General features: G+C 35.7%; 3 protein-coding genes across 4 annotated transcripts; 2 read left to right on the top strand and 1 right to left on the bottom strand.

Annotated features, from left to right (window-relative positions):
* Window positions 1-864: 864 nt before the first annotated feature.
* Window positions 865-8,229, bottom strand: LOC130747764 (NAD(H) kinase 1). The gene is made up of 11 exons (XM_057600791.1): window positions 7,930-8,229; window positions 7,099-7,246; window positions 6,880-6,999; window positions 5,998-6,206; window positions 5,427-5,540; window positions 5,185-5,279; window positions 4,570-4,676; window positions 3,307-3,380; window positions 2,843-2,921; window positions 2,443-2,750; window positions 865-1,639 (listed from the first exon to the last, which is right to left on the bottom strand). Exons 1-11 carry the CDS (start codon window positions 7,954-7,956, stop codon window positions 1,331-1,333), a joined length of 1,590 nt encoding a protein of 529 aa, XP_057456774.1. The 5' UTR covers window positions 7,957-8,229; the 3' UTR covers window positions 865-1,330.
* Window positions 8,230-12,740: 4,511 nt separating this feature from the next.
* LOC130743077 (uncharacterized) lies at window positions 12,741-14,582 on the top strand. The gene is made up of 3 exons (XM_057595189.1): window positions 12,741-13,304; window positions 13,486-13,896; window positions 14,001-14,582. The coding sequence occupies exons 1-3, from the start codon at window positions 13,218-13,220 to the stop codon at window positions 14,250-14,252; spliced, it is 750 nt and encodes a 249-aa protein (XP_057451172.1). The 5' UTR covers window positions 12,741-13,217; the 3' UTR covers window positions 14,253-14,582.
* Window positions 14,583-19,799: 5,217 nt separating this feature from the next.
* Window positions 19,800-23,746, top strand: LOC130747763 (protein TRAUCO). Of its 2 annotated transcripts, none has more exons than XM_057600790.1 (2): window positions 19,800-20,932; window positions 23,280-23,746. In XM_057600790.1, the coding sequence occupies exons 1-2, from the start codon at window positions 19,897-19,899 to the stop codon at window positions 23,543-23,545; spliced, it is 1,302 nt and encodes a 433-aa protein (XP_057456773.1). In that variant the 5' UTR covers window positions 19,800-19,896; the 3' UTR covers window positions 23,546-23,746. The 2 variants fall into 2 exon arrangements, with proteins under 2 accessions (XP_057456773.1, XP_057456771.1); XM_057600788.1 differs by having other exon boundaries at window positions 19,803-20,962.
* The last annotated feature ends 101 nt before the right edge of the window (window positions 23,747-23,847 follow it).

Genomic DNA, 23,847 nt, shown 5'->3' with positions numbered 1-23,847 from the left:
ACGTTGAGCAATTGTGTACCGGGATGTAAAACTCAGTACCTTAAAATACATATTTGCTTTTGTGTTCCTAATCTCAGAAGCTAGTTTCAAAACTAGGTTGGGGAACTAATATTTCTGGAACATTGAATTAAGTTTATGGCTTATGTTTTAGACAATAAAACTGATTTATTGATAAATCAAAAGAAATGAACAACCCCTTCGAAAGGAGACAAGGCGAAAGAACCTTCAAAACCGCAGCGACACCCTACCGGAATAAAAAAAAAACAGGAAAAAAGCAAACAAAGACCTAGACAAGCCAAAAGGACGACTCAAGACACTACAAGCTAACATGCTAATTTTCTCTAAGATCCCCTACCAGACCGCAAATGGCCTCTTCATCACTACCGGGGAATACCAGACCCACAAATTTTACGGTTTTTACAAACCCTGTATTACAACTCTCATTTTATATATTATGGATTTAGTGATTCCTAGAGCACAAAATTAATAGTTCAAAACCCGGTATTTTTAAGTACAAGAATTCTGTTTTTTAAAACTCGGAATTCATATGAATTTTTTACCTTCCCGGTTTTAGAAACTTCTATGATAATTTTTTGACATACCCAATTTTAGAAGCCGGTAATCTTTTTTATACCAAGAAAAACATTTAAAACATATTCTTAATGGAAGACGAACACTTTCTACCATAACTAAAATTGACAAGTATTTTTGAAATACCTGAAAGTTATATTTTTTTACTTTTAAAAGAAATGAAACTAACGGTGAATAGATATCAACTATCAGGCATGTATTTGGATAACAGAGGGAACTAAATAGATTGACTTCAATTTTTTTCAAGCAGCTCGAAGAAAACAGACCAACATAGACATTAAAATTATTATATTGTTACATATATAATCATCTATATTCCACAGCTGTATTCAGTTTCTACAGTTTCCTTGTCAGCAATGACATAATCCCACAACTCAATCTTTACATTTTCATGATCATCGATGGACACTAGCTGTGCAATAAATTATAACTACAAGTAGCTATTCATATATCTGATACAGTGATGAAAGCACACTAAATTATAGTTGCTTCTAGAGTTTCTCTGTAGCCCCTGATGACCTACTAATAAACAAATATCGGATTTGGATTTCCTGCCCTTGAATTTTCTGAAATTCACTCAAGTAAAAAACTCCATAACCATCACATTAAGATCAGAGTACTCAGATTTAGAGAGATAAGACAACTAAAATCGGATGTTTAGTTGTTACGAAATCCAAACTGCAGTGAATTCAGGAGAATCTGACTGCAGAGAAGCCAAAACCACAAAGATCATGTGATGTCATGATTCACGGGGGCCATCAAATGATTGTGTCTTCCTCAAGTTCCAGTGGAGACCCTCATGAATGCTGCGCAAGAAGTCATTGGTAGAATCAACTAGACATGCTGTAGGAACAGGCCAGGGTGCCATGCTGCACACCAGTGCATCTCCCGGGGCTAGCTGTTTCCTGTCCTTGCCATCAAATGATGCCCATGCAGGGCTTCTGCTGTTGAATGGTATTTGCACCCTCAAAGTGACATGCTCTGGTAGTATCAATGGCCTAAAAGATAGCGAATGGGGGCAAATTGGTGTAAACAAAATACCTGGAACCTGCAGATTTGAAGACCAAATTTCAAACAGAGGTTCATATATAGATGGATAATAGACACACAAAAATTTCTAATCCCACATTTTACACTCAAATTTGGTTTTGGTCCCTACCATCTATTTTTTATGGTTTTGTTTTATACTTTTATAGATAACTTTGGTTTCAGTCTGTTTTATAATATCTCACGATTAATTGGTAATGTGGCTAATTAAGGGCCACATGTTCAAAGTACTCTTATCTGGCTAATTTTGCTTCCAATTACGATATAATAGCTAGTGCTTTTGATAAAAAAAATCTTCAGATCAAATATCGATATTTCATAATTTGAATTTTTTTATTGAAAAAAACTAACCATAGATCTAATATGGAATTAAAATTAAAATATGCCACATAAGATTACTCTCGACATGTGGCAATGATGGAGTGACCCTTTGTTAGCCACATCACTAGTCAATAGTGAGACATTATAAAGTGGAGATCGAAAGTTGAAGCCAAAGTTATATGTAAAAGTAGGGACTAAAACATAAAAATTAGATGGTAGAGTCGTAGAGACTAAATCCAAATCTGACGATAAAATGGGGGACTAAACACTTATTTAAGCCTAAATAATATTTGAATAAAGTTATAAGTGAGTAAAATGGAATTAGCTAAATGATGTCCTATGAAAAACTGGTGACAGAATTGTAGTTCAACATTATATATATTAGAATTCATTGATTGGGAAAAACATTGTCAAATAAATAAATAAAAAACAGTTAAATTCTGCAATCAAGGCATGAGAACAAGAAACTCTTCAACAAGGTACCTGTGGGTGGACCATTGATCCTCCAGCTGCCAAAGAATATGCAGTACTGCCAGATGTTGTAGATAAGATCAGTCCATCCCCTTGCACGCATGTGACAAAAGAGCTGTCACAGTAACATTCCAGGTTTGTAAGGAAAGATGATATTCCGCGATCAATGGTGACCTCATTCAGAACAAGTATTGGTTCTTCAGTTTCAAATTCACTTTTAGCTGCATCTCGTACAACATGACATATCAAACGATGCCGTAATGTGATACTAATGGGACCCTTCAAAATTGATTCAAGGCATTCTTTGTAATTTTCACTGTCTGAAGGAAGGTTAAGTTCAGCATCCAATTAGAAATGAAAGCAGATAATAATAAAAGTAAGAAATATGCATGTACACAATATTCAAGGATACAAAAAGGGGTCATAAAGCCGAGGGAACCTAAAGAAAAGGGGACAATAGGAGGTACTGGCCCTTTGAACATAGACGCTGCCTGCACATTTAGTACACCATGGATTAACAATCAAAATCACAGAGCAAACTAATAGCTAGTACATATTAGGGCAAATTATCATAGTACACTCTGTAACCAACTCTTTACAAAGAATAATCCACGGCCACATATTCATTTGATCAGAGATAGCACATCCTTAAGACAACCATCATAATATTCTTGGAAGTGTAAATTCCGAAAAAAGAAAAAAAAAAGGAATGATGGAACCCAAGATTACAAATTTTAATTAAATGAAACTTAAACTTCAGATATAAAAGAAAACAATTTTACTTTTTTAACCATACTTTAGGTGACAAAATTGTCAAGTTTCACTTAGAAAGTTAGATTGTATCATCCAATAGCAAATTAAGTTTATTTCACATACCCATAGGACAGTGCCATCTCCGCCAAGAGTTATCACGAGGTCAACTTTAGTGTGCAGCATCAAAATTTCCTTATCTACAAGCAAAAAACATTGGTACTCATAAATAGCTACAATTTTGACCATAATAGAAGTATGCAATCACTATCATCAGATAGTTAACTAAAAAGATAGTACAGGATATTACACAAAGTGAAATTCATCATCTTAAATCAAACAAGAAGTCTGTGGTACAATAAATTGTACCCAATTTTTTAATCTAAAATCATATTATTTGCCTCAAGACAAAGATTGATTTGGGTCCATTGGTTCTGAGCTAAACTCTAATATCTTGGCATGATGTCCTGCCAAAATGCTGAGCTAAAATTTAAACAGAATTAATGTGATAATTATATAAGCACAGAAAAGATCAAAACTGCAAAGATTGTGGTGACCATAAAAAATGCATCACTTCAAGTCTTATCATGTTTAGTTTGGAGGAGGGAAGGGGAGGGGAGGTGAGGGAAAACAACCCCTTTCTTGTTTGGTCCATGAGGGGAGGGGAGGGATTTTAAAACAAATTTACATTAGTTGCCCTTACTTTTAAAAGAGCTTTAAAACTAAAGAATGACATTTTTGTCTAATGAAATATTCCCCCTCCAATTCCCCCCACTTTTGGAGGGGTTTCGGCCCCCTTCATTGCCCTCCCCTCTCCCCCTAATAATTGAACCAAACATAATAAGTTTAAAATAACCCCTCCCCTCCCTTCAACCAAACACTATGTATATGATTTAGGAAAAACCTATGATAGGTTGCCCAAAAGAAGCTTTGTCTCTTGTGGAAGGCTTTGGAGATGAAAGGTTTTCATATCCGAATTATTATGGATATGCATGATGGAGAAACGACAAGGTTTACACCAAAGCTCAACTATTGATCCATATTTTTTACCTTCGTATTAGATGTACATATTGGGTACACCCAAGAGCTAGTACCATAAAGCACACTTATTACAGATGATATATTCCTAGATAATGAATCACTAAAAGAAGTAAATACAAAACTTTCTTTGGTCCTTCACTGTTTTCCTGATATTGACAAGATTTCAGTTCATAACTAGATATCTAAACAAGGTACATCTTTCAAATGCAATGGATCCACAAATATAGCACTAGAAAAAAGCCCCAGTGGCTACCTCCAAAGGTAACATCAATGTAGAAGCTGTTCATTTTTGCAAAGTACAAAGGATGAAGAGTATTCTTTTATGACATCAAATATTGAATAGCTTACCATCATTCCAAGTTTCTACAAAGTTAAAGTACGATGACTCCGTCAAAAGTTCCACCCTGACTCGTGGTTCCACATAGACGTGTAGTTTCGTTTGCTGCCTCAACCATCTGGGAATGAAAAAAAGGTAAGCAACACCATTTAACAAAGTATTGGCATCTACTGAAAAAGGTAAAATGAAAATGAAAAATTTCATGGTATTGATTTTACAGAAATGACAAAAACAAGGAAGGATAAAAAGCAAAGGATAGAGGCTAAATATTAAGAAGTGGACTTATAACTTGAAACAAAACAATCTTCAGTCTTTCATACCAACTTCATACAGAACTAATTTCTATATTATAGCAAAGAGTGACAGGGCTTTCATATTAAGCAGAGACATCTAAGTCTTCCAAATAACAGTTAAGAATGAACTGAAGACACCAGCAGCACTTTCAAGTTGAAGAAAAAATTAGCCTATGAGCTCTCTGATCTAAATTCTACTCCATAACAACGCATTCCACTATTTTGTAAAGAGTTTCAAACGCAAGTCAACATAATATTATAGTTATGACTTATGAGTATAGGAGACTTTAGAAGATCTGAAAGAGAAAACAAACAATATATTGAGATTCACACCTTATCATTTCAGCACACAGAATTTGAACTGATACGGAATTTGGTTTGGACAGTATGAGCACTGTCTGTGGGCATGACTCCCATTTCAGAGAGATCTGAAATGAATATGGCATCTCAATTAGAAAAACTTATAACTATGGAAAATTTAGTACGAGGACAAACTTTCAGAAGAGACATACAAGCTTATCAATGCACGATAGTTTTTTAATTAGTAAAATAAAATCCTCTACAACAGAATATACCTGCTTACTACTGCGCTCTGCCGTGGTTATATTTCCTCTTTCAAAAGAGACAATGTCATGTTTGTGTTGATCACTCTGTTCACCTTTAGAGAACCATGAAAGTTTAAATGAAGCCTGTCTCAAAAAAAAAAAGTTAAAGTTGAGTTGGTAATTTTAACATTATTAATTGACACGACAAATATAGCTAATTACTACAAGGGAATGAATTAGTTATTGGTAGGACAAATTATGGTGATAGTACTAGGCTACTTGCACAATGTCATGGAAAAGACATACATAATATTCAATATCAATTACCATAATTTTGTACCAGTAACAACATTTATAGTTATCCAGTCCCAGTTCAATGTAATGACATGAGGCTCAACAGCATGTGCTGTTATGCAGAGTCATAATCTATTTCAGTTTTACGGAAGTTTGAACATGAGAAACATCAACAAAATGGCTACAAATGTAGACAAACACGTGTATAAAGGCAGAGACAAATATTTCAAAGTATCAATAGGAAACCAAACTGCAACAGGATGATCATAATATCCCATTTTGATTCAATCAGGGTTATATAAAATACCTTTCTGATCATCTTGGAATCAGAATTGGGTTTTCCATCCCTAAGAACCCCATGGGAACAAATACCGTTCCTTGAACAACATTTTTCAGACTGTCCATTGGCTTCATTTTCAGACTGCCCATTAGCTTCATTATGCAATGTAGGATGTTTGGCAGGGTTATTTGCCTTCAAAACATCAAGATCAGCCTGTTGCTCTAGGCATGAGTTCTCTGTATAAAAACAAGCAGCAAACAGATTGTAAGCTCCCAAAGTTGAGAGATATAGAAAGAAAAATAAAGGTAGCAGTTGAGATGGAAAGCATATAGTCAGAAAGAGTATGATACAAGCCTAAATCCTGAAAGTTCTAAATTGAGGAAAGTTCTAAATCCTGAAAGATAAAATCATGTCAATGTAACACAAATACTTGGCAAATTCAAGGGAAAAGCAAGATGCTCAGAACAAAGCGATGAAGGTAACACTCCTTATTTAGAATAGGTAAAATACTTCAATGCTTCATATAATCAGAAAAAAAAAAAAAGTCGGATAAAAAGTAATAGCATTTGGGATGATATACTGCTAATAGTTAAACACAACTACAACGACTTCAAGTCCAATCACTAATAGACAGAAGTGGCATTGCATTCAACAAAGACTTCAGCTAACAATAAAATGTCTACAATCAATTTTGGATGAATACAGAATGAAAAACAATTAAAATCAAAAGTAACAGAAGCAATCAAAAGAAATACACTGTTTTGTGATCTTCAAGTAAACAGAGAGCAGGATTGCAGTTAAATCGAAATCAGAAGAAAAAAAATTATGTTCCTTCTGCAATATCAACGGTTGCAGAGTAGGAGATATAAATCCAGAAAATTCATGTAGTAATTATTCAATTATTCGAACCTTTGTCTTCAATATGTAGATTCCGCATCCTCTCCAACTCAAATTTACGTTTCCATTCAGCAGCCTCAGCTTGAGCAGAAGCTTTTCCTTCGGCAGCTCGCCTAAGTGCCTTTGCGACGGCTAGAATGAGTTCAAGACAAAATAAGGACAAAGATCTCTGTATCAAGATCATGTCTCAATGCAGTTGATATTAACAATTTCAACAAAATATGATCATACTTCTTAAAGCTTCAGAGAACTCTACAAGATGGTCATCCGACCCTTGGACTGGAGACTGAAGAAGGTCTTGCACCGCTTTCTCAGGGAAGAGCGAAAAGGAACTGATAAAACCATTCTCAGGCTGTGAACAGGACATATTTTCATTTCCCTGCCACATGAGGAAAACAGAAAAACCAATAAATACACTTGTAACTTGTAACAAATACTGATTTATGTGAAAGTGAATCTGCTCTATTCCGAAAAATTGGATTGACATGCTATAGTCCGAAAACCATATATAGTTATCAAATAAATCAAGAACTATTAACGAACACTCTCGGACTTCGTTCGTTACAAGCAAAACACATGAATGAGAATGACCATTGGTTAATAGATATTCATATTCATCTTATAACATGTTCGGATCAGCTTCATTTTCCTCATAATCGATTCCGACATTCAGAAGCTACTCAGACATGCTACGGCGCAGGGTTGAAACAAGTCCCAATTCAATTCCCAAGTAACAATCTAGAAATTTAGTTCACAAAAACAGCCCTAATGGATGCTGATCCTATATATAAGTAATAGGTGAATCAAGGTCAATTTAACTTTTATCTGGGCATCCTTATTTTTTTCTATTTTCTATTAAAAATTTAATTTTTCTAGTATATGCAACCATGTTGTAACAGTGAAGGATTGTCAGGCTCCGAAATTCCAGGAGCAGAAATTCCAACATACATAAAAACCCTAGAAGCAAATACAAATGAAATCAAACAACAAATCAAGATTAATTAACAAAGAAAAACAGTTTGCAAGGTGCAATTTTGGATCAAAAGATAGGAAAAGAATTACCGGAGGATTGAGCTTGTTTGGGGCCATGATGGAAGAAGATGATGAGAGAATTGGGATCCTCTTGGTTGTTTCGTCCTCTACCTACCTACCAAGTTTCTTGGAGTTTTTGACCTTGCAATTCCAATTTATATACAGAGAGAGTGAACAACAATCCACAACACACAGAGAGAGAAACATGTAAAGATTCAAACTTTGACTCTGAAATGCAATGGGGTGTGGAAGAAGACACAACACACACTGGGATTTGATTTTCAGATTTTGTTTTCTCCTCTATTTTATTTGTTTACTACTGAATTTCAAGGCTAAGTTCATCTCCTACACTCAAATTTATAAATAAACATTTTCACATTCTGCAGCTAATTTCAATAAATTAAAAGAGAATAAAAATTATACTATTTATGCAAGTCAATTTCTAAAGTTATAATATTTTCATTAATTTTAAATTATATCATAATTAACTTCACTTCTTTATCGTCTTGATTCTTTACCTCCTTTCACCTTTTATGAAGATGTTCCTATTTCACATTAACTTAACTCTAGATAACTAATATGTGATTGATTTAAGTGGTACAAGTTTGATTTTTTTTAAGTAAAGTCTCAACTTCAAGTTGTGTGGATTAAAAATCGTCACAGTCCACAATGATGTGAATATTTCCGACTCGAATGCGATGATTACCTCCCATGAAGAATACTTTTAAGAGAAAAAAACTCATAATGTTTTAAGGAATGAATTATGACACCTTTTGCCTTACATTTGAATATAATTATGTTTGATATAATAAAATTGATTTGAGTTTAAAAAATTAAAAGTTGTTTAGACTTTTAACGGAAAATTCTTTCAATGATAAAATTACTAAAATAGATATGGTGAGTATTTAAAAGATGCTATAGTGTATTGATTTCTTCTTATAGGAATGTGGTTACGTGCAGTGGAGTGGTTGTGGACCATTTTGGAGCTTTCATTTTTGCTTTCTCAAAGAAGCTAGATTCTTGTTTAGCTCTTCATGCGACGCCTAGGGGAATACTTTCCGGGTTAAGCTTGCTTCGCCAACGACGATACTAGAAGGTCATCATTGAGTCAGAATCTTCTTGTAGAATGAATCTTTTGAGTTTTGAGTGCGCGTTATCTTCTATGTGCGCACAATTGGTGGGTCATATCCGTATTGTTATAGACAGTTTCTTTCAAGTTATTTGGAGACATATCTTCAAGGAGGTGAATTATGTAGCATGCTAGCTAAGTATTTTCTGAATTATTGAGACTTCTCTTTACTTTTGAGGTTCTTCTTAGTTTCAGTTCCTCTTATTGTCATATATTTTTTTTCTTGGGCGTCTTTAGCCCTCCACTATCATCGAAAAAATAACTTTTATACGATTTTTTCTAAATAATGCATACTTTTTCTGAATTGAATATAATGCAGACAATTTTATATTAAAAATAACGTAAAATTATTTTTTAAAAGTGTAGTAAAATCAATATCAATATCAATATATATTAGAAAAGAAGAACTTCTATCAGGCTGATATAGTGACGTGTCATTCTCACATTAATTCTTAGTGACGTGTTGATCTCACGTTAATTCTCATAAATAAAAATTTCATATGTCATTCTCAGGTTAATTCTCATAAAAAATACATTTTTAAATTTTAGATTTGATTAGGATTTATAATCCATTAAAATTTAAAAGGTTTTTCCTAATTATCGAAGATACTGCATCAGTCATCTCCTCCTCTATATATTAATATATATATAAGAAAAGAATTAGATAACTTATCTTTTGTTGACACGTGTTTCCTAATTCCAAAACAGATATTGAAACCAAATTTTAAAAGACTTGCCCTAATTATCTAAGATTTAAACAAACACGCATAATCACATTCATGATTAATTGATATATCAAATACAATATACATATTCCCCGTGCAACGCACGGGAAAAAACACTAGTATTATTAACTTAACTTGTCTTTCTGCTGGTCGTAGGAATCAGAACGCCACAACATAAACGCGTGTCAGGTCAAACACCTCATGGGTGGTGGACCAAATGCTCACGATCGGGAAATATATTGCAATACTCATTCCGTTCTAGAAAGTTTGTAGTTTAAGGTTGTGACACAAAGAGTAAGAAAACAATTATTGATAGTATAATTTAACTAGATTACCCTTATTTAATTTTACTAGTATGATGTGCAACTACTAAATTATACTTAGGTAGCGTTTGGTGACAGAACGGAACATGACATAACAGAACGGAACGGGACAGAACAGGATGGAACAGGACAATAATGTTCTGTGTGTTGTGTTTGGTAACTCCAAGTCAATAGAACAAAACCATGATTTTAATTACATATATAACCCTGCATATTTGATTGAGGAAAACAAATTGAACTCAATTGAACATTTTGCATAGAAACCGTTTGTTATTGCTTACTTCATGAATAATCACTTATTTCTTTAAAATAATCACTTATTTCTTTAAAATAATCACTTATTTCTTTAAAATAATCACTTATATATTGTTTAAGTTGTTTTAGTATGTTATTGAAATCACTTTTTTATTTCATGATAAGCTAAAGTAACTGTTTCAAATAATCTGTTTTCAACTTCACCTGAAACAAACACAAAAAGTGAGATTTTGAATAAAAAAAGTGATTTTTTTGATTAAAACGTGATTTTTCCAAAATAAGTTGAATCAAACGCACTCTAATTGGCTCGTTTATCATTGCTTACAAAAACAGATTTTACTTTTGAAAAAATAATTGATTATATTTTAATTAAGTTGATTCGTGTTTGACTACTCTAATTAAAATCACTTTTTTTATCTCCTCTCATCTATCATCGTAGATTTTCATGATAAGGTAAAGTAACTGTTTCAAATAATCTGTTTTCAGCTTCACCCGAAACAAACACAAAAAGTGAGATTTTGATTAAAAAAGTGATTTTTTGATTAAAAAGTAATTTTTTCAAAATAAGTTGAATCAAACGCACTCTAATTAGCTCGTTTATCATTGCTTACAACAAGTGATTTTACGTTTGAAAAAATAATTGATTTTATTTTAAGTGATTTTTTTGAAAAAGTAGATTTTCATTTAACTTTGTCTACATATATAATAAGTGCTTTCAATTTTAGAAGTGATTTTAAACTGTTTAGATACATAAAATTTCAAATATAAATTAAGAGTATTTTTGAACTTGCAAAAGTTTTAAGAGAGTGTTCTGTTCCCTTCCGTTCCACCATTTTCCAGGGAACCAAAGTGTCCCGTTCCTGGAGCCTTTTGTCTCGTTCCGTTCCATCTTAAAAACATGACAAACACAGAACGGAACTCATGTGTCCTGTTCCGTTCCCTTCCCACCTGTCTACCAAACGCTACCTTAGATAGAGAAGAATATAATTAATAGAGAAGAGTTGTGGTTGATTAATATGAAAGGTGATAAGTGAGAGAAAATGTATTAAATGAGGGTAGAGGTGGAAGAAATTAGCAAAAAATACATTGGTTTTCTAAAACAACAAACATTTTGGGATATTGAAAAATGGTGCAAAACAACAAACTTTCGGGAACGGAGGGAGTATATGGTAATTGTCCTAAAAAAAAAAGAACAAAATCAATATATGGTAATTATTAGTAGCTTTTTTTTAGTGAAACTATTAGCTATTACAATGATTAAAATGAAAATTATTAATTGATATTTAAAATATTCGTATATGTACATAGATTATTATAGTATAATATATTAATAATTTTTAATTATAATTAATTATTTTACCCTGTGAAATAACTACATTTCCAAATTTACAGAGGGTGTGTATGGTATTTACTATTTAGCATTTGACACAATTTTTTGACTTTTCTCATGTGTATTACGGATGTGTATTAAAATCGAATCAGTTTTACCAATGTGCATTTGACACCATTTCAAAAGAAAAAAAAAAAAGTGCATTTGACACAATTTTTGACTTTTATGGGAGTTTTACCAATTTTTCAGTCTGCTTCTTATTGTTGTTCTTACCTATTTTTAATAATATAATCTCATTAATAAATTGGTAGGTAACCATGCGATTAAAGCTGTTGTTAAATGTTTCGAATGATAGCTCACGTGATAAGAAATGAATGACATATACATTGGGAGGAAAAATTCATGAATCAACCTTTGAAACCTGTAATTTATTTTTCCAATGTACCAAAAGACAAAATTGTTTGTTGTTAAACATCTTATGCAGCCAATTAAGATTTTTTTAGTGCAATTATATCCCATTAGTTTATAATTAAGAAGAGAAAAAGGATGATGCATCGACGGTGTAAAGTTTTTTTACACCATCAACCAATCAGATTTTAAGGATGTGCCACGTCAATTAATGAAATTAAATAAAAAGAGAAAAAAAAATTCACATCCTTGAAATTTTTTCATAGAAATTAAACTCATTTAAGAATAGGTTAAAAAATATTTAAATTTAAAATAAAATATATGAAAAAAAAAGTGCACATTAGAAGATACGTATTATAAGAAAACTAAATCATATATTAAGAGATTAAAATATTACTAAGAAGTTAAAAATAAATTTCTTAACAAATACATTTTATTCTAGTATATAAAGTTAGATGACTTTACCACGCGCATCCAACTACAACGTCAACCAACTAACATATTATATTTGGAAGTTGGAATTATATATTCAATGACATCTTTCATCCTTTTTATCTTTTGTACTTTTGTGACTTCAAATAAGAACACAACACAAGATTGCATACAAGAAGGAGAAATATCAATCCAAGCTTCATTCGGAGAGGACAAAGAGAATTTAGAAAGCAAATGAGCACCCATATCAGCAGGCTGCTTCTACCGTAACTGACACACGGTACCTCAGTTTTAGTTGACCTGGAATTGTAGGTTGTGACCGGTCATAAAAACAAACACATTTCAGTTCAATCCCTTGTCTGAAAGTGAGTATTTGAAGTTTGGCCCTTGTCTTAAAGTCACCCCTTTATTATTGCAATCTGTCAACAGTGGCGCAATAAATGAAGAAACGAAATGGAAAAATGTCTCACCTCTGAGGCAAACCCATCTTGAGCAACCACTATTCAACCACACAGCAGCTATCTTCACCTTTCGGAGGAGGTGTTTATAGGATTTCTTCGGCCAGGTTAATCGTCCTGGGGTTCTGTCGGCGGTGATTGACGGCGTAGCTGGAGTGTTGGGCGGCGAGAAACACCTTCGTGCGTCGTTTGAAGTGGAAGGATAGATCTCGGTAAGTACTCATATAGTTTTCCTTCTACGATGATTGTGATTTGAAGATGATGCGGATTGTAATGGGAACTCCAGCAACGGTCGGGGAAGATCCTTTTCACAGAGGATTTGGAATGCGCTGGAGACCATTTCAGGTAATTCTTGATACTGGGAACCTAATTGTTTTTTAACTTTCCTAAGATATGATTTAGGGATTTAGAATGTTTACTGACATTCTGCACGTTCACGATAGTAAGGCATATTTAACACCATTCTGCACGTTCAAAACATGTATATCCATATATTATTTACCTGTGTACACACATTCAAATGTAGGATTTCATCTGCATTAGTAGGAGATTTTATTCATACTGGGAGCGCGTGATTGCTGGACATGAGGTTTTGGCTGTGGACCCCAATGGAAATACTAGGCAATTGAAAGTAGGATTTAAACAAGGCAGGCCTGCATTTACTAGTGGAGTCCATGACTTGGTTGCATTTTACTCATTGAATGAAATATCATTGCTGAACTTTGAGTATATTGAACCACTGACTTTTAACATCCGCATTTTTCCTAATGATGGGCCTGAGATTCAATACCCACAAAATGAGAATGGCCCTGAGGTAATCAACATTGACTCTGATTCAGAATCTGAGTCTGCTGAGGATCATGACATTGACTTTGAACCAAACATTCACTGGGAGAAGGTTGTAACTGACAAGTTTGTTAGAGGTAGAGCACCTTTGGTAAGTTCAGCTGAACTTATTAATTTTACCTCTCTTTACTTTCATAGCCCTACATGTGTTGCACCTGCTCCCTTTCATGATCAATTCCATCTTTATTGTTGCAGAATTTACCAGCCAGGGTGGTACAGAAAGTCCTGCTTCATGGAATGACAACTTTAAATGTCAGGGTGTTGAATTCAAACTTAGCTGCAGATTGTAAAATTACAAGAGCTGAAAGAAACAATAATGAAGCTCATTTAATTATGGGATGGTACGGGTTGTGCAAGGAGCTCAAACTCTCTCATGGAAACAAGCTACTCTTGACTTTTCTCCCAAATGAACTTCAACTTCTCATGCGTGTTGTGCGCAACAATTAGCACTCGTTTAGACTTTTATTATGATCTATGTTCTATGTTTAAGAAGCAAAACTTTACTACCATGTTCTATGTGACTTTGCAATTTATGTTCTTGTTGTTTGGTTCAAATACCACCTAGTACTTATCACTTTCATGGTTTGGGTCCTGTTATGGCCAATCTTTGTATCAGATATTGTTTTCACTATTTCAACTTAACTGTGTCCATTACATTCACTCACTCAATGGTACATCTAACATAACCACAATGCTGCTCAAAATCCATGAATAATGTTGGTACCTAATGTTGGGGTTTACAACAACCAAATCTTGTTCACAATAACAAGATTTGACAAATACATTAAACAAACTCTGGATCTATAAAACACCAAGTACATGTCTCATGCAAACTCTTCATGTCCAGTTAGCTCATTAACATACTCATCAGTTATGATTAAAGGTTGTTCTAGCATATTGGGAAAATAAAATGCATTTATCTTCATTGAAATTGAGACTGGCCAAAGAAGGTGGTGCGGTGCTCTGGGAAAATAATATGCTGCAATATATTCTTCAATATTGAAACTGAATTTGAACAAGTCATCAGCTCAGCTTTGCCAATCATCTTTGGGGTCACCCATCTTTGGTACCATCATCCTCCTCTTTTCACTTTTCCAAATGAACTTGTACATGGTGACCCTTGTTCAAGGGTGTATAGCCTTAGCAGGACAAGAAAGCACATGTATTGTGTGGAAACAAGTCTAGAGAACAATACCGTTTAAACCCTTTTTATCATTGGTACCCTTGCCTCGTTATCGACAAATTACTCTATCGGGCATTTCGTCGAACACGTTACATACATCTCTCCCCAACTTTACATACATCTCTCCTCAACCTTTCCTTCATCCACCACAGCCCAGCGGAGCCCACAACCCATTCATACAACGGTACCTCAAACAAAAACATTGCGATGACGCCGATTCTGAACGTGTCCCAAATTATCTTGATCTTCCCTATTGCTTCCCAATCTGTCTACGCCACACCGCTTGAACCACCTCTTCGATGGTGTGCACAGACTATAAGAGACTAATTGCAGAGGATCTTGTAACTAAATGGAAATGGCAGAAATGGGGATCTTGTAACTCACACCTTCTCAGACATCAATAATGGAGATCTATCCCTGGTTGTGGCTTTCAATAAAGACAAAACAATGAATAGTAGCGCGGTGGGGCCACAACGGTTCACAGCTAACAATGGGGTAGGGGTCCCTTAGCAAATTTAACAAATTTCGGATAAGAAGTGTACCTGACCTGTTTGCCAAGTTCAAGGTCTTAAATCCTGACCATCATCTTAATTTATTATATATTGACGGTGGAGATTACTGGTCCACCGGTGGACCAGTTTCTTACTTCCCCACCCTAGTGGGAACCTATATTATAAGGTTTAATATTATGTACCCAACTTGGTTTGCGGCAGGACGTTCATTGGTTTTCTTGTTTTCGTTAGTTGTTTATTTTCCCTCTGTAACAAAGAAAAATTTATATATATATTTTCCTTGGTTTTTTTTCATAAGGTTTTAACTATTAATTTCTTCTTACATATAGTTTACTATTGAATCGAAATGGGGAGCACTAAAAAAAAGGAAAACTTAAATCACCACTAGGACTACAACGTTCACATAACATATCTAACAGTTTTAAATGGTAAATCTTTAATTATTTGCAATCCTCTTTTTTATGGTGTGTTAATACCACCAATTATCATACCCCGTTTCTTACTCCAAATACTTCGCCCTAATTAAGGCCCTAATTACCACTTCTGAAAATAATATATACCAGATTTTCTTCCTCACAAAGGGTGAACAAGATTAATGGTTAATGGGAATAGGGAGTCACAACAAGTAGATTCTTCTTAAACAAAGAGAGTTTGCAATTCCATGTACACAAAGTATATGAGGAGTAATATGGAAAACCCCATAAGTAACTGGTAACTGTATAAGTCGAATAGTTGAAACACTTCAGGGGAATGTATCTGTGACTTTATCCTAATTTTTCCCAATATTCTCTACAAGGTTATATAATCCCTTCAACTAACAACAGGCAACACAATTTCCTTCAACTCAACTTATCAATGTCTTTCACTAAACCTCAAGGACAATGATTTTCAATTCTAAATTCACTGACTAAATGGCCATAACACCAAGAATGTGTCAACATCACAGGAACATTAATTTTTTCCATAAACATAAAAATATATAAACAACTAGTTTCTGAGGTACTTCAACCCAATAACTAGATGAGGAAGAAGAGAGAACAAAAAAAATATTATATCCTATAACAGGGAACAAAAACCAAGACTATAAATCAATGATTCCAAATGGACCAAACTACTGCAATCCACAACAGCCACGTCCCCTGTTTTTTTAGCCTTATTCCAGATGAACATGTTGCAAGAAAGCCTCTTTCCCGGCTTATGGCAGAACCAATGACAAGCCCTTATCACTGGAACATTAATCTGGAGATTGTGGAGGTTGCTTCTACAACATATGGGTCTTCCACTCTGCCTCTTGCAACCTCATACTCAATTGGCCAACGAATCAACTTGGTCTTCCTGAAAATGTCATAGTAGGTTACACTATGAATCATACAATTGAAACCATTGTACCATGAAATATATGAATCAAAAACAATTTATGAACCTGATGAATTATTTGTTCTGCCTTCTAAATAAAAAACAACTACCAACCAGTATCTGGCCCAATATCTGGCATAATTAGGCAATCATGCCAAAAAAATGAGTCGTCGTCAAAGGACATTAACATACTGCTACACAATTTTTGTATTCACATATCAAATCATGTTTGTTAGACTATGTGTGCTTTCTCAGGATCTCATATTCTGCAATGTAAATTTCTCCATAGCTCAAGCTTCAACCGCATTTGAATGTTCATTCAAACCCAACCAAGGGTCTATCACCAAGGGTCTATCATCTATGTGTTAACTATTAATATGTTTTACTAATTGTGCTTCTCATGCTCAACAAATTGCTGAGGCCTATTCACTCATCAAATGGTCCGCAGTTAAAAGGCTCCCAGTAACAACATTACTAAACAAGAAGATTACTGCCAATTGTGAACTCTCAATACAAAAGAAACATGTGAAATCAAAATACAGGGCTTGTAATGAAACATCTAACTGCCATATTTGCCAAGCATGAATAGCTCATAATTAAAGATTCACAGAATTCATTGAACAAACAAACAACATAAACATCCCAACAATTTGAACAGATATCGGCCCCAAACTAGTGGTAGATTTAACACATGGGATGAACAGTACCTCCTCCATGTAGACTGCGAGATATAACTCAAGAACTGCTCTTGGCTATGGTTCAAACACGGCTCGTATTTGCATCAGGTTCGAATGCTTTCGCGGCAGTTCGACTGACTGGTCAGACTTCTGAAAGAAGGATAACCCGTTTAGGGTTCGCCACCGTTGCTGCACGGTGCGGCGGGACGGGACGGCGAATGTTTCCGCCGTTCAACTCCTTAGACCAAAATCTTTAAGGTTTGTCCAGTTAAACCCGATCGAGATTATGCCAGGAGAACAAGGACTTCAGGCGACAACTATGGAACGAGGCCATCGAACAAACGATATGAAATAAAGGGAAAGGGAAGGGAACCCGATGAAGCATGAGCTTCAGGTCTCAGATTGCAATTTGTCATTCTTGCCACAATCTTCCTATCTCCATTAACAGGTCACAAACCACAACCATCGGATCATTTTAATGCCGATCCAACGATCACAATAAAACTGAGGCACGGTGGGTCAGTTTGACGAAACCATATCAGCATCTCCATAAACATGTGAAAAATAAAATGATTGAAAATTAACAGTAAATAAGTTCCCGAATATTTCTCACAAAATAATTCCCATAAGCATTCTGGTTTGAGCCATATTTGAGCATGAAACTAACTACTTGTCAAAGTAATGAAACTGTCATCCACATTAACATTGCATGCACTCGCTCTTTAATTCATTTTTAACTTGCTTAACAACCACTACAACCACTTATTGTGTGTGAATATGAACACCCTTTACAAAAGCATTGAAAAATGGAAAAGCCTAGAACTGTTTTTAAAATCTTGTTTAATTTCTTATTACTATAAATATTTATATATTGGGCATTAGTTTTGGCACCACCTCAATTGATTCTTATGTCATTCTTTTTTTTCGCGTTTTTTTACTAAAAGACTCTTAAAAACAATTTTCACCTCTTATGCTCTTCCTATCTTCACCAACCTCACCACCACCATCTTCTTTCTATCATTCACCATCCACCATCCTCTTCTTCTTCTTCTTCAATCTCCACCATTGTCACCACCATCCATCATCTTCCAATCTTCACCATCGAGGTTGACCTCACAATTACTCATCTTTTCTTGTTGTTTTTCAACATTTCTGGTCAGGTGCATCGTAAACACACATTTTTTCCCTGCCTAATATATTTCCTAACTTATATGAATATGTGCATAAATCATCATGATTTCACACTTAAAAGTGCGAAAATCAATTTAAATTCACATTTACAAGTGCATGCTCAAGAATCACCAATACATTATAAAATTCTCACTTACGACCAGTTGTATATAGAATTTTATAAAGTGAGGTTAAAAAAGTTCATAAAATTTGTATGTTGGATGATGTTGAAGATTAACAAACTTCCACCCTAAATGTAGTGTGTAAATAAATTGTTTTTTTTTAATGTGTGATTTTTTCAATAAACATACATTTACTTATTGATTTGTAATGTTCTATTCCCCTTTAAATGAAAAAAGAAAGATGTGTTTTTTATTTTTTTATTTTAGTTTTAGTCTCCCATAAATGAAATCCATATAAATAAGCCCAACCCAACTCTAGTTAGGCCTGTTATTGATCATAATAGGCCCAACCCAACCTTCATCACTCTTATTCTATGGCAACGGGTAGGATCGGACACGGGTTTTACAATTACCAAACCCAAACCCAAATCCTAGAACCCAAACCCAAACCCAAACACAAACCCTCATGGGCGATAAAATGAAATCCATGCCCAAATCCATTGGGTTTCGGATTTACCCGAAACCCAAACCCAAACCCATTAGTTACGTAAAATAGCAACCCGATCCAGAACCTTCTTTCATTGAAAGAAAGAAAAAACAAATATTATTCATCATCTTCATCTATCACAAAAGTGAGACAACAATAGTTTAGAGTTTACTTTCTCAAACATACAAGAGTACAAATAATCATCAAACATTAAGAACAAAGTTTATAAATATATATATGTATGAGGGTTTTTTTGTAATTTTATGTTTCAGGTATCTTTGGGTTCGGGTTTGGGCGGGTATGGGCACAGATTTAACTATTACCAACCCCAAACCCATAAATGGCTACAGTAACGGGCAAAACCCAAACCCAAACCCAAATCCAGTCAACTCGGATTTTGCCCGTTAAATCGGATCGGATTCGGGCGGATACCCATGGGTTTGGGCAAAATTGCCATCCCTAACTCTACCAAGGTTTCACTTTCTTCATCTTCTTCTTTTATAATTCGCATTCTCTTTCAATTCTCTTCATTCTTCTTTTTCAAATTCAAATTGATTCTCTCTCTCTCTGTAACCCTAGCTTCCATGGATAGCTTACTAGCCACTTACAAAGACGAAGAAGAAGAAGAAGATGAAGAGGAGGCTCCACCCACAACCACCACCACATCCACCGCCGCCGACGGTGGCGACGGAGGAGGAGTAGCAGTTGGTGCTGACACGGAACCAATACCAATCGACGTTCCACCCGTCGTTACCAGCACTCCCTCAGACACCCAAACAGAACCCCAAAACGACGGCAGATCAGAGCCCGACCCCTCCGACGACCTCTCCTCCGAAGAAGCCGCTTCCGACGGCTCTAAGAAGTCACCGAAACGCGAACTCGACGAGGAACAGCAACCTGCTTCGAAGAAGCAGAAGCCGCTCTCCTCTCTCAGCGCCGCGAATCAGGACTCGCCGGCATTGCCGGAGGGAGACAATGCCCCGGCGAGCACCCCGGCGGCGACGAATGGCGGGACGACGAATCCGAAGAAATCGAAGAAGAAGAACAACAATGTGTGGGCGACGAAATCGAAGAAAGGGAAGAAGAAGAACAAGGGCAACAACAACAATAACAACAACCACGCCAACAATGGGGAAGACAATGTCCTGATAACTCCCGTTCAGCGGTTTCCGGACAAGGGCGACGACACGCCGGAGATGAAGATATGCTTGTCGAGGGCGTTCAAGGCGGAGAAGGTGGAGCTGAGCGAGGATAGATTGACTGCAGGGAGCACGAAGGGTTACAGAATGGTGAGGGCAACCAGAGGGGTGATGGAAGGTGCGTGGTACTTTGAGATTAAGGTTGTGAAGTTGGGTGAGACTGGGCACACTCGATTGGGGTGGTCCACGGCGAAGGGTGATTTGCAGGCACCGGTTGGGTACGATGGGAATAGCTTTGGGTACAGGGACATTGATGGGAGTAAGATACACAAGGCATTGAGGGAGAAGTATGGGGAGGAAGGGTACAAAGAAGGTGATGTTATTGGGTGCTATATCAATTTGCCTGAGGGAGCCAAGTATGAACCAACAGCACAAAACTTGGCGTGGTATAAAGGCCAGAAATATGCTTATCCTAAAGATGGTAAGGAAGAACCACCTAAAGTGGTGCCAGGTATGATGTTGTGATTTTAGCTATAATTATGATTTTCACTTGCTGTTTTGTATCTTTAAATTGAGGTAGGAAAAACAGTAGAGAACTTGCTAGGAACGAAAGCGTAGGTGGATAGTGAAAACAAGATATGGAATCATGTTTTTGCAAACTATATAGGCTTCTAGGTTACTACTGCAGTACTACTAGGGTGCATGGATCCAGTCCCTCCTTTACAAGGATGAACAATAGGATTGATATATTTGCTACGACCGTGTTTGTGAACATATTGCAAAGGAGGAAAAAGTTTGTTTAGATGTAGTGCTTCTAATCCATCAAATTCTTCCATCTCAAAAAATGTGGCTTTGGAATGTGAGCAAACCCAAGATATAGTGCTTGCAAGTGATTAGTGTTTAACTTTAGATACTAATATTTGATTGTTGCTAGGTGTGTTAGTTTAGGGCCAAGGTAAATAGTTCAGTTTTTTAGGGGATGGGGAAGAAGAGAGTGGACCTGACAACCAGTTTTTTTGCACCGGTTCAATTGATTGTGATTAGGTCATTTGGGTATGCACTCAATTCTGTGTCTAATTTCTGTAGTCTGTGAAACTAAATATTGACAAGAGTTCACCAGTGTTGTCAACAATAAGTGGTGGCCAAAAATGTATAGCGAACTGTTTTTGAAGTGGATAGTTTTAGTCCCTGCAGTTGGGTAAGGTTTATTGAGCTATGGTGTGGTGTACGGACTGCCATGTCATCTCACCTTTATGTGGCATTCCACTGCCTGTGTGTCTATTATTGCCGCCTAGGAATAGGATTATGAAAATAGCTTGTCAGTTGCACGCGATATCGTCTTCCCACACCATTTCCGTCTTAAGATTGCAGATTATTTGCTGTCTTTCAAATTCAAGTAATTGTCTAAAAGAAAGCACTGGTTCAATATTAAACCATAATTAGTTACTGCTTATGTGAGCTTAAGGGAAACAGCATTTTCAACTGAGCGAAAAGACACTGTAATTATTCTGAAGAGGGAGGATAAAAAACCAACCAATCATCAATAACATGTAATAGAAACATGGTAAGAGCAAAATGTGGAAAGGAACCCCTTATCTCTCAATCTATTGCCCTTCCCACACATACTACTCTCTCTCTCTCTCTCTCACACACACACACACACACACACACTACACACACTACACACACTATCTAGAATGCCTCTGTTCTTTCAGTCTCACAATTATAGAGAGAAAGAGAGGCATTCATTGGTGTCATTGTGACAAAAGCGGCTTTGACAGTGTATAAAATAGAGGCCTTTTTTCTACTTTCCCTGTATGGGAGAAGAGATATCTGCTCTGTAACCCTGTAAGTTTTATTCCTCCTCTGTCTACAAAATAAAATAAAATCCAGAAAGGGTTTTTTCTAGCCATTTAATGGCATGATTTGCATAATTAACAAGGACTAGAAGAAGTGAAGGACAATTTGGCTGGAAACCGCCAGAGTAATGACTTAGATTTGATAAAACAGAGACTAGAGTCTCCAGAGAGAAGACAGAGGAGAGAGACCACGAGGACATCACAAGACATCAAAGATAACCCAAGAAATATGCGACAGAGATGAGAGGCCATATGGTTTCCATGACTTTTCTTGCGTGAGTAGGTTGAAACACTATTACATTGTCTAAATTTAGGTGACCATTTGTTGGAGTTGAGGGCAGAATTGGCAGATAAGGAAGTTCTCATATGGTATCCAATTAAGAACAGAGTTTTCACGACAAGTAGAATACCTGCAAAGCCACTGAATACTTTCTGTTATTTCATTGATCAAAGATCTGAACATATTGGATTGGCATTGGCCTTTGTCATGGGTATGACATATTTGGATAAGTGAGATATCAAAGCCACCCATGCATTTTGGCTGGTGGGTCGAGTTGTTAGACAATAAAACCATGAAGTACAATCTTGAAGATGATTTAAATTTGATCCTGATTCGATTCTATGGGCAGTCATGCCGTAACTCTGTCTTAGAGGTGTTGTATACTATTTTCTATTCCTCAACCTAAATCATGACTGATTGGAATTTGGGGGCACTTGTCGTTTGCTACTTGGGAACCTTGATAGCAGCACATATTTTGTCAGAGGCCCATTAGACATTAGTGATACTCCTTGCAATTAACTGAAAGTGCTGTGGACATTGAGCAACTATATTCCTTGCATATAGTACCCATGTTAAATTTCCCTTGCTTTAAGTTGTATTTTAAGTATCCAATTTATGAATATTCACTTGCTTATAAAAAAGATTATATGAATATTCACTTGGTATGAAATATTGTGCTCTCTGTGCAGGAAGTGAGATATCTTTCTTTAAAAATGGTGTATGCCAAGGGGTAGCTTTCAAGGATCTTTACGGTGGTCGTTACTATCCTGCTGCTTCAATGTATACTCTCCCCAATGAACCTAACTGCACTGTCAAGTTCAACTTTGGTCCTGACTTTGAATTCTTTCCTGAGGATTTCAATGAGCGGCCAATTCCCAGACCAATGATTGAAGTTCCGTATCAAAGTTTTGACAATCGAGTTGAAAATGGAGAACCTAATGAGAAGAAACCCTAGAAAGTGATGCGTGTTACAATTTAAGTACATGTGCTGCACAGATGGATGAGTTCATATTCTGCTGTAATTTTAGTTGATATTTAAATTGTTTCACCAATGACTAGATTAGTGTTAGTGGTGTTAACTTCTGACAGAAATTGTCCATGTGAAATTCTTCAAATTCCAGTGGGTTCAATCAGATAGCTTGTATTTTCTTTGGCAGTGTCTTTCTCGATATTCTTGCCATCTACTTTTTCTTCTAAGTTACATCTATGTCAGCATGTTCATGTATGAACTATGAATCCATTTTACGAGCGAGCCTT

This window comes from Lotus japonicus, chromosome 3, assembly GCF_012489685.1.
Source record: "Lotus japonicus ecotype B-129 chromosome 3, LjGifu_v1.2".
NCBI lineage: Eukaryota > Viridiplantae > Streptophyta > Magnoliopsida > Fabales > Fabaceae > Lotus > Lotus japonicus.
The sequence above is the reverse complement of the archived record's forward strand: the minus strand, read 5'-3'. Positions and strand labels throughout refer to the sequence as shown.

Coding starts and splice junctions, on each gene's coding strand:
- LOC130747764 (XM_057600791.1), bottom strand. CDS start 7,956: ATGGCCCCAAACAAGCTCAATCCTCCG. Junction 6,207..6,879: donor TCTACATATTGAAGACAAAG/GTTCGAATAATT, acceptor GTTTTTATACAG/AGAACTCATGCCTAGAGCAA. Junction 2,751..2,842: donor CGGCTTTATGACCCCTTTTT/GTATCCTTGAAT, acceptor ACCTTCCTTCAG/ACAGTGAAAATTACAAAGAA.
- LOC130743077 (XM_057595189.1), top strand. CDS start 13,218: ATGATGCGGATTGTAATGGGAACTCCAGCAACGGTCGGGGAAGATCCT. Junction 13,305..13,485: donor TGCGCTGGAGACCATTTCAG/GTAATTCTTGAT, acceptor ATTCAAATGTAG/GATTTCATCTGCATTAGTAG. Junction 13,897..14,000: donor TTAGAGGTAGAGCACCTTTG/GTAAGTTCAGCT, acceptor TTATTGTTGCAG/AATTTACCAGCCAGGGTGGT.
- LOC130747763 (XM_057600788.1), top strand. CDS start 19,897: ATGGATAGCTTACTAGCCACTTACAAAGACGAAGAAGAAGAAGAAGAT. Junction 20,963..23,279: donor ACCACCTAAAGTGGTGCCAG/GTATGATGTTGT, acceptor CTCTCTGTGCAG/GAAGTGAGATATCTTTCTTT.